This window comes from Leuciscus leuciscus (genome assembly GCF_965113295.1).
Source record: "Leuciscus leuciscus genome assembly, chromosome: 18".
Taxonomy (NCBI): Eukaryota; Metazoa; Chordata; class Actinopteri; order Cypriniformes; family Leuciscidae; genus Leuciscus; species Leuciscus leuciscus.
Window position 1 is genome coordinate 18525228 of NC_138742.1, and position 10270 is coordinate 18535497.

The 10270-nt window shown below is 40.2% G+C and overlaps 1 protein-coding gene across 2 annotated transcripts; it reads right to left on the reverse strand.

Moving 5' to 3' along the window:
* Positions 1-706: 706 nt before the first annotated feature.
* tnnc2.1 (troponin C2, fast skeletal type, tandem duplicate 1) lies at positions 707-9483 on the reverse strand. 2 transcript variants are annotated; one of them, XM_082145493.1, is made up of 7 exons: positions 9350-9483; positions 4967-5021; positions 4657-4800; positions 4416-4530; positions 1737-1873; positions 1190-1233; positions 707-1154 (listed from the first exon to the last, which is right to left on the reverse strand). In XM_082145493.1, the coding sequence occupies exons 1-6, from the start codon at positions 9350-9352 to the stop codon at positions 1202-1204; spliced, it is 486 nt and encodes a 161-aa protein (XP_082001619.1). In that variant the 5' UTR covers positions 9353-9483; the 3' UTR covers positions 707-1154; positions 1190-1201. The 2 variants fall into 2 exon arrangements, with proteins under 2 accessions (XP_082001619.1, XP_082001618.1); XM_082145492.1 differs by having other exon boundaries at positions 707-1233.
* Positions 9484-10270: the final 787 nt, after the last annotated feature.

The following is a 10270-nucleotide window of genomic DNA, read 5'->3' on the forward strand; positions in this document are numbered from 1 at the left end:
GGATGTGGGGGATCTCGGAGGAGGGGGTTGCAGACTATATACTTTCAGGCAGAAATGGAGTGATTTAAAAGGAGATTTTAAGGAAAGCAGAGAGGTCGGGTGTGCAGTTTGCATATGAGTGCAGCTCTGGAGAATTGCATTTACAGCACTGGCATGAAATAATACCTCCATCAGTATAACCTGAAGACAACGAGGTATTAAAAGGATCACTATCCACCATGAGAAGAAAACATGGAAATCTGACCGATCAGAACATAAATTATGCATAACTTGCATGCTCCTGGCACAAAAGGTTGTCTTAAGGATTCTAAATGTATCTTTTTCATGACCTTTCTTGGCCATGGGAAAACTCTGTCCTGAACGCAGGGTAAGTATGAAAAATATCGGAAGAGACTAACAGACGAAAAGATAAATACAAACTGCAACACTATGGATCTACTAGATGGCCAAAAGGTTGTCTATTTTGGACGTGGGGTACTGGAAACCAACATGCTGGGATGATCTTGTTTTTCTGATGGGGTGTAGTGAAATTATAGGCGAGGTGACTGATAAGATCACACGAGTCTCAGTTATAGCTTGAAATGAAACATTTAGCCTGGAATTCCTTTTATCTGTAAATTAGCTGAAATTTTCACACACAAGGAGATTAATAATATTAACACAAGGAGATCATTTTAGATAATACAATCACAAATGAACAAGTAGGTAGTTTGCCAAAACATGCCTTTTTAATAGATTTACAGAAACACTGTTAACATGTGAGCTAAAGGAAAGAGATTTCTTATCTCTATGACAACACAACATTAAGTCAGTTTCCAAGGTAAATACTGTAGCAGGGCTATTTTGAAACTGTAAAGGGAGAGGGGAAGGGGCTTGACGGAAGGTTGGAGAATGTCTTGGGAAGAAGCAGGTGTGGTAAGGGACAGCTGAGGGTAAGTGGTTTCCTCTTAAAAGGGTTGGATAGTTATTTATAGAGACCATCATATTGTGGTCCCTCAGGAACATCGCCAAGGAGAGGGCACTGATCTATAATATTCTCTGTCCCTCGCAAATTACAGCCCATTTTTATAGTTGGTGATTTAAATTAGGGTGTTGTTGTGTCCTCAGCACTCTTTTCCTTGAAAGATCTCAGCGTGAATTGTTCTTCAACATCTTGACTTGCTTTCATGAAGATTTGGAGGGGATGGAATGTATGTTTTTCTTACTGGACGTTCTCCATCATTTTAAGAAACTCTGGAATGAAAATGGAAAAAGAGATGAAATATCATACAAACACATTTCCTGGCAATGTTCACACACTCCACAAATCTGAACATCCTTAGCATTCAGTTATAGTAATTATAAGTTTTCTTCCCTCAAATTTTGGGATTCAAAAGAACTCGAAGGTCAAGAAAAAGAATCACAATGAGTATTTGTGTACTGTATTTATATCTGTATATGCATTAATACACTCTCCAAATAAAAAAAATAAAGGTCCTTTATTGGCATTGATGGTTCTATGAATAAACTTTAACATGAATAGAACCTTTCATTGCACAAAAGGTTCTTCATAATGTAAAAGGTTCTACAGATTATTTAAAGGGGAAAAAGGCTATTTAAAGAACTGTCCACTGAAAGGTTCTTTGGGGAATCCAAAATGGTTCTTCTATTGCATCGCTACAGAAAACCGCTTTTGGTACCTTTATTTACCACAAGAGAGTAGCACATAAAAATAGAATAAATAAGATTTGCTTTACCATCAAAATCAAGCTTTCCATCTTTGTTTGTGTCCGCATCTGCCATGAGTTCATCTACGTCTTCTTCTGCCAATGGCTCACCAGTGGCACGCATGATATCCCCAAACTCCTCACGATCAATGAACCCATCTTGGTTCCTGTTAAAAAAATATACATTAAAAACATTTTAATAACATTATTGTATTGTGTTGTCAGGGTGTGTTTTTTCCTCTATTAAACTGATGAATTAACGTGTTTAAGTGATGCTGTCATCACATAATTTTGAACCATATAAATTTGACAAAAAATACATATCAATATAACTTTATTATAACTTAATTATAAGTATGAACCATATGCAAAGGCCTGTTTCATTAAGCTCAGAATACATCACACTCTGATGTGAGGTCTGAGGTGTTTTCCACACGGGTGCGTAGAGGACACAAGTCTGTGCTAATCCCGAGGATGAGCTTTCAATGTGAGAATGAACGAATAAGCACTGTCCTAAGTACACTAAATGATTAAAATGTTAAGCTAACTTAGCTGCAAACTTATCTTTTGTTCATCCTGATGGCCAAAGAGCAACATTAAAGAATGATCAATGGTTAGTATGCTAACCAACCAGCATGTAAAGATAACATATAGCCTAGTGTATAAGACAACAAACACAGGCACGGTTGACTTTTGAAAGACTTTCTCGAAAACAGTAGTGAATATTAAAAAATATCTGTTCAGTAATTTCTGTGTGGCTTGGTCCAAAGTTCATCTGAGATGATTTTGGGACAAACTTGGACAAAATTTGGAGGAGGAGTAGCAAAAAAAACTTTTTTAAATATACAGCAAAATTTTGGAGAGAACATTTGACAATTGAGATCAATGGAATTGTCATGAACCAAGGAACGTAAAGACATCAAGAAAATGAATTTCGGACATTTTCAAAAGTTATATGCATTTTTATAAAAAGGTCTTTTTTCAGATATATCTTCTGAACTCTAGGTGGCGCCATGTTCAAACTTTTCAGGTACCTTAAAGTCCCCCTGTAGTCAATAATTGCATTCCTTAAAACTCATCTTTGGTCACCAAAATTACATATTTAAACGTTTTTTCCTTAAAAAAAAAAATTATTCAAGCCTTAAATAGCTTGAATGTAACTCTACACTCTTGCCTCATTTAGTATATGTGGATCTATGAATATGCAAATTAGCCCCGCCTCCACCCACTCACAGCAGCTCAGATACCCATTTGTTGATGTAATTGGTAACAAGGTAGTTTGTGACATCAGAAACACCAGCGATTTCAAACCGCGATTTTGAGACCGGCTTTGGTTCACTGCAGTTTTAAGAAGAAAATACTCAGCAAACTTAGTGCTGACTTATTAATTTGCACATTGTTTATCTTAAAGCATATTAAAAACACCACACAGACATACAAACAACATTAAAAACTTGATTTTCAACACAGGGGGAATCAAATTCTGTGCTAATGTCATAGAGCCCCCAAAGTAGGTCAGATTAGTATTCAGGACCACCTTTATCAATACCCTTCATCATTTTACAGATGATAGGGCTGCCATAGACTCCCATTCAGGAAGAATAATAAGAAAAGTAAGATAAAGAAAATAAGAAAGTGATGTCTTTTTCCCCCTTTTCCTGACTTTTTTTCCCAGACACAAGTGGTCTTGACTCTTGGGTGCAATTTTCTATAAAATTATGGATTAAGGTGACTTGCATGTAGAGGTTTCACTGCAGTGATCATGCTTGACTTCTTGCTACCTAGATGAACAATTTGTTATTAAAGGGATAGTTCACTTTGAAATTAAATTTTGTTATGTTTTAGCTTACCTCAAGGGCATCCAAGATGTAGGTGTCTTTGTTTCCGCAGTAGTTTCTATTTTGATATTTTTAGGTCAAACCGTTCTTGTCTGTCAGTCATATAATGCAGGTCGATGGGCGGGCGGGTATAGATATATACACTAGATGTCGCCTAGGCTACGGTTTCGTTCCAATGAACTGCCGTAGCCAAGGCGACTTCTATTGTATATATCTATACCCGCCCGCGCTCTCAGATCACTTGGACATGGCTGTGTACAAGAGGTAAAAACAATATAAATACTGTTCGTTTTCTCACACAAACCGCTCGTTTCGTGTCTTAGGCCATCAATGTGTACTTACGATGGGGAATTGTTTAATTTGGACGACGGGGAATTGTTTTAATTTGGACTCTGTGCATGCTCTTTGAGGTGGTGACCATCGACCTGCATTATATGACTGACAGACAAGAACGGTTTGACCTAAAAATATCAAAATTGAAACTACTGCGGAAAAAAAGACACCTACATCTTGGATGCCCTTGAGGTAAGCTAAAACATACCAACATTTTATTTCAAAGTGAACTATCCCTTTAACTTGTCCAGCAAGATATTGTAACTGCACCATCTGGGAGCAAAAAGCATTGAAAAATTCATGTGTATTCTGACAATTTGGCAATTTATTTGTTTAATTGGAAAAAATGTATCAAGTGACAATTGACATGATGTGAAGGCTAAGTTTACAAGTGTCTCTAACCATTAGGCCACAACTGCCCAATTATGATATGTTTTACCAGTATATAAAAAAATAAAAAAATGAAAGCGTGAAATGGACTATGAATTTGCATTTGCAGAGAATCAATAAGGGCGAGTAGGACCGGAGGGTGACCTACTTGTCAAAGACACGGAAGCATTCAGATAGCTCCTCTTCGGATTTGCCAGCTTGGTCTTCTTTTAGCTGCTGCACCATCATGACCAAGAACTCCTCAAAGTCGATAGTGCCACTGCCTGAGGATGCAAAACGTAGATGTGATGGGACAGACTGAAATGCATAGAGGAATAAAAAGAGGACCATTTTGAGCATTTGGTTTCTGAAGTGTGGTTGGCACAAACCATTTTTGTGTTGCGACTTACCATCTTCATCTACTTCTTCGATGATGGCATCCAGCTCCTCTCTGGTTGGGTTCTGACCCAACATCCTCATGACGGTACCCAACTCCTTGGTGCTGATATCACCACCACCATCGGTGTCGAACATGTCAAAGGCAGCCTTGAATTCTTTGATTTCAGATGATAAAAAGACACAAAAAATAATAATACAATTCAAAACAGGATGTGAAAGGCTGTGTGAGCAGAACCTTTTATTTTAACACTTGACCTCAGAAAAGAAAGCAGTGTGAATAAAATGTGTCAAATTTAATGAGAAAAAATTTCACACACTCACCAGAAATCATTTCCTCACTGAGGAAAGAGCGGGCGTCTGCCTGGGCATCAGTGGGCTAATAAGAAACAGATTACTATGTAATATGAACCTCATGGGGCTTTAACACATCAGACTGAAAATTTTTTATTACTTTGGAAATAAAATTTCCAGAAATATTCATGACAAATAAAGAGCAGACACAGGAACAACCAGATGAAAACCTTTCCTTTTAAAGAGTTCAAATAGTTTAAAGAGTTCTTTTTCTTTTTTAAGTACAAAGTATATGACCATCAACACAATTAAATAAATCAAATCAGATGGCATTTGCAAACAAATGATACTTGTGCTTTTATCATAATTAGATAAATGAATTAACTAGTTTGATATTTTGTTATTGGATGCAATCACACTTATACATTTTTAGTTTACCCCTAAATGTTAATTAATGCATTAACTATCAAACATGCACAAACAGTTAAGGCTGCTGTTATTCATGCATGAATCCTTATGCCTCATGTGTCACATTCACCGTCTGTCATCGTCCTGTCTTCACTACAGTTCCCAGAATCCTCCTTGTCTCCACACCTGAACTCACTCCCTCAATTACCCACCTGTTCATCATCATCATCATCCGTGTCACCTGTGCTTACCTCTTGTCTTTTTGTTTGTTCTGTGTATATAAGCCCAGTGTTTTCAGTCTGTTAGTTGTCTGTCGTCGTTGCTACATGTGTGGTTGTTCTGTTCTTGTTCCCTGAGAAACCTGTCCATGTAATATCTTGTTTGTTTAAATAAACACTGCTGCAATTGAGATCCCGCTTCTGATCCTGCTTCAGATCCTGCTTCAACCAGCCCGTGACAGAACGACAGAACAAAAATGGATTTTCCAGCAGTGAAGATCCTCCTTCTCTCCCAGGAGGATCAGTCCCTCGAGGCCCACACACAGAGGTATTTGGACTTGGTACCGTATGTTCATTATGATGACACCAGCCTCTGTGTTTTCTTCCGGGCAGGTCTCAACACTGAGACCAAAGCACGCCGGTGATGGGCCTCGGGGGAACTTCGTGGAGTGGGTGCTGTGGCATAATGGGTCTTCGTTCACTTTTGGGCCCTGCGACAGCAATAATGAGTCTCGTCCCACCGAGACTGTCCTGCCTGAATCTCGTCCAGCCGAGCCTGCACTTCACGCCAGCCCATTTGAGCCAGCATTTCACGCTAGTCCAGATCAGCCTGCATGTGATGCCAGTCCAGTCGAGCCCCCCGAGCAGGAGCTCAGTATTCGTCCTGGATCAGTCACAGGGATCATCTGGCCCAAAGCTCGCAAACTGGTCTCTAACAGTGCTGATCTGACATCCAAGTTGATCGACCCCCCTTTGATGTCCGTCCGAAGAGCTTGCAAGTATGCTTCACACAAAATCAGCCCAGCCAAACTCCCTCATCCTACCTGCCCGCCAGAGCCAGCCGCCTGCCCAGTCGAACCAGAGCCTGCAAGCGTCTGCCCAGTCGAGCCAGAGCCAGCAAGTGTCTGCCCAGTCGATATCGCTCACGACGACTGCCCAGCCGAGACTGCTTACAGCGACAGCCCAGCAAAGCCCTCACCACTGGTCCTGCCCAGCACAAAGCCCTCACCGCAGGTCCCGTCCAGCTCAGAGCCCTCTTCGCCGCTGGTCCCGTCCAGCTCAGAGCCCTCTTCGCCGCTGGTCCCGCCCAGCTCAGAGCCCTCTTCGCCGCTGGTCCCGCCCAGCTCAGAGCCCTCTTCGCCGCTGGTCCCGCCCAGCTCAGAGCCCTCTTCGCCGCTGGTCCCGCCCAGCTCAGAGCCCTCTTCGCCGCTGGTCCCGCCCAGCTCAGAGCCCTCTTCGCCGCTGGTCCCGCCCAGCTCAGAGCCCTCTTCGCCGCTGGTCCCGTCCAGCTCAGAGCCCTCTTCTCCGCTGGTCCCGCCCAGCTCAGAGCCCTCTTCGCCGCTGGTCCCGCCCAGATCAATGCCCTCTTCATCGCTGCCCAGCACCGAGCCCTCATCGCTGCCCAGCACCGAGCCCGCTTCACGGTCCCCATCAGCCCGGTCAGAGACTGTTTTTAACCATCCTTCTCAGGTACCCGGGACTTTCCTCAAGTATTTTTTGGGGGGGGGGGGACAAAGGCCTCCGTCCTGGCCACTCGAGGGACCACCACGGCCACCCGAAGGGTCTTCTCCGCCGTGGCCACCCGAAGGGTCCTCACCGCCGTGGCCACCCGAAGGGGGAGGGGAGGGGAGGGGGGAGTAATGTCACATTCACCGTCTGTCATCGTCCTGTCTTCACTACAGTTCCCAGAATCCTCCTTGTCTCCACACCTGAACTCACTCCCTCAATTACCCACCTGTTCATCATCATCATCCGTGTCACCTGTGCTTACCTCTTGTCTTTTTGTTTGTTCTGTGTATATAAGTCCAGTGTTTTCAGTCTGTTAGTTGTCTGTCGTCGTTGCTACATGCGTGGTTCTGTTCTTGTTCCCTGAGAAACCTGTCCATGTAATATCTTGTTTGTTTGAATAAACACTGCTGCAATTGAGATCCTGCTTCAACCAGCCTGTGACATCATATTGTAGTTAAGGATAACACAGAACAACTGGAGCAAAGTGACAGCAAACCTCAATATTCAGCCTTAAGACCATGTTTCCACAGAAAACTTCACATAGCCAACATCAATGAAAGAACTCCAATTGCTAAAAAATGATCTCAGACACCACTGCTAAAATGTGAAAAAGATGGTGTTATGATCATAAACAGTTGGAGCACAAATATGTACTTCTGCCCTGGTCAGCTTAATCACCTGACTTGAATATTATTGAACTACTGTGGGTAGATTTTGGAGAGAAATGTGAGAAGCAGATTCCCTCCTTCAACATCTCTGAAGCAACTGTGGTTATGGATATGCATTAAATAAATGAAGCAACATGTATAGAACTCCTTGATTTAATAAAATAACGACGTGCTCAGCATCACAAAGAACTGTGAATGTCGCACTTCATGAAGGTCTGTACATTAATCTTACATGGTCCAGAATACATTTGATACATTTGATGAAGAAATCTTGCAAACGTTCCCAGTACAAGAACACATTATTAATGACAATTTCAGTAATGTATTCTAGCAATAGATCACATCTCATCTCATGTATGGAAAAGTACTTTTTTTTTTCTTCTTTTTTTTTTTTTTACATTGCCTTCTTTAAGAGGTTCTTAAACACTAACATTAAATATAATTTTATAAAATGTATACACTTTAGATTCAATATTATGTTCTTGGAATACAAAATAAGCACCTGATCTGTCTTTTTTATCATCTGTATTACAGTGCTGAAAGTGGCAATCATGTGTTCTTGTACTGGGAATATTTGCAAGATTTCTTTATCAAATGTATTCTGGACCATGTGAGATTCATGTATGGACCTTTGAAATGGAAGTGGAACTACAAGACATCTGCCGAACATCTCTGAACACAGTGCTTAATTATAGCAGTAACAATTACCTATGAAGGAAAAATGTCATTAACTAACACCTCCTGCATCACACATGTTCACCATCGCTATCTTCTCTTGGTCTTTTTTCGTGTCTGGTCTTTTAATTGGTGGGGCACAAAAGCTCTAATCAGATACAACAAGCATTGTTTCTTATTATCTTGTGGAGCAAATACCCATTGTCTCTCTTGTCCGGTCGTCGGTTTTATGTAAAATAACTAACACCTACATGAACATACAGCCCTCTTATAGAGCCAGAATCCTTTTTGTCCACATGTACCGTAAACGATTATGAGGAACCACAACATGGCATTGCAAATATCAAAGCACCATTACAGTCTCAGCAATTTTATCAAACCCTTTATGTTCCCTCTTTTTGATAATGAGGATTACCACATGTATCCGGAGACCACAGACAAGCCCAAACACTATTAAAGATGACAGACAAAGAAGAGGAGTCAATCACTTGTAGCATGTAAATTAAATACTTAACATTAGTAATAGTTCACTAATAAATGACTACTGCACTGCTATGAATTTTACTTGAACTGTAAACATACCTGCAAACACAACAAGCCAAACAACTCAAATTCAAGCCTTATAATCGGCAGGCTTAGTTTTGCTACATTAAAAAAAAAAATTGCTTTATGTGTAACTTAAACTCCTTTTATTCAAGTAAAACTATTATTTAATATGACTGAATCAGCTTGATGTCATTAAGTTAGAGCAAGTATATGGTTTAGAGGTTTAGATCAAGTAAAAATTACTCCTTGTAAAATGTAAAAACCTGTACATATCCACTTTTTCATTAGATCTTCTAGAAAATATTCCAGTCATAAGTATGCATCCATATAAAAATCACTGACTGACTGACTGAAGCATCTTGTCCATATCCACTTTCCAGATATCTTACCATACTGACAGCTTGTTAGTGAGATCAGTGTGTATCTGAAAACAGTATTGGTCTTCTGTCCAGCAGCCTTTCTCCTAAATGTGCGCTGACGGACAAATGTCTCCAGACTCCCCTAATAAGACCTCATATTATTCTCACCTTTCTAGAAAATGGCCAGGATTGGACAAGAAACTCAAGACAGTGAACTTGTCAACCAATGTCCGTGTAGCCTTTAAAAAGCTCCACCCCTCTTCTTCATCCCTTTCTAATCCATCGCCACCTCTATTTGCCCTCCATTGCCCCATATTTAGCTGAAGGATGGTCTCAAATTTCCCTTCCAAAAAAAAATAAAAAAAATAATAATAATGAGAGGTTATTTAGGTAGTGTATAAACAGCTTCCAGAAACAGATGTAGGATAAACTCACTTCCACATAAAGGGAAGGATTTGTGCCTGTATTACACGCCTGTAATTCTTCACCCTTATCTGTCAATCTGTCCATCCAAACGAGACAATGAGAGGTGGCTTTGCATGTGTTCAGCAAGTCAGTCATTGTATCAGTTTATTACACTGTTACTCACCAAATAAATAACAATGTGGACATAAAGTACTGATTTTTAACTTTTCAATCCGACTATCTCAACTTTTTTAACTACTGAGTTGAAATTTTGAGTTGAAACCTACTACTTTCGCAGATTTTTTCTTTTTTACTTTACACCTAAAATATTGCTATTTTATAAGAAGTCCTGATTTCATTTTAATAGAACCTACTTTTTTTTAAGGGTTGTGAAGTTCATTCTTCATAAATTGTACAGCAGAAGGCCTTCCTACTCAAACAGTACATGATTTTGGATGCTTTTAATGTGTTTATGAATGAAATCTGGAAGTACTACCAAAGATTCTTTAAAATGGAATAAAATGCCTATACCCTTAAAGGACAAGT

What these genes read in the sequence shown, in the direction of transcription:
- tnnc2.1 (XM_082145493.1), bottom strand. An exon ending in TGCTTCCGTGTCTTTGACAA is followed by an intron (nt 1,874 to 4,415) that starts GTAGGTCACCCT and finishes TTTTTTTAACAG; the next exon opens with GAACCAAGATGGGTTCATTG. An exon ending in TGGAAAGCTTGATTTTGATG is followed by an intron (nt 1,234 to 1,736) that starts GTAAAGCAAATC and finishes TTTTCATTCCAG; the next exon opens with AGTTTCTTAAAATGATGGAG.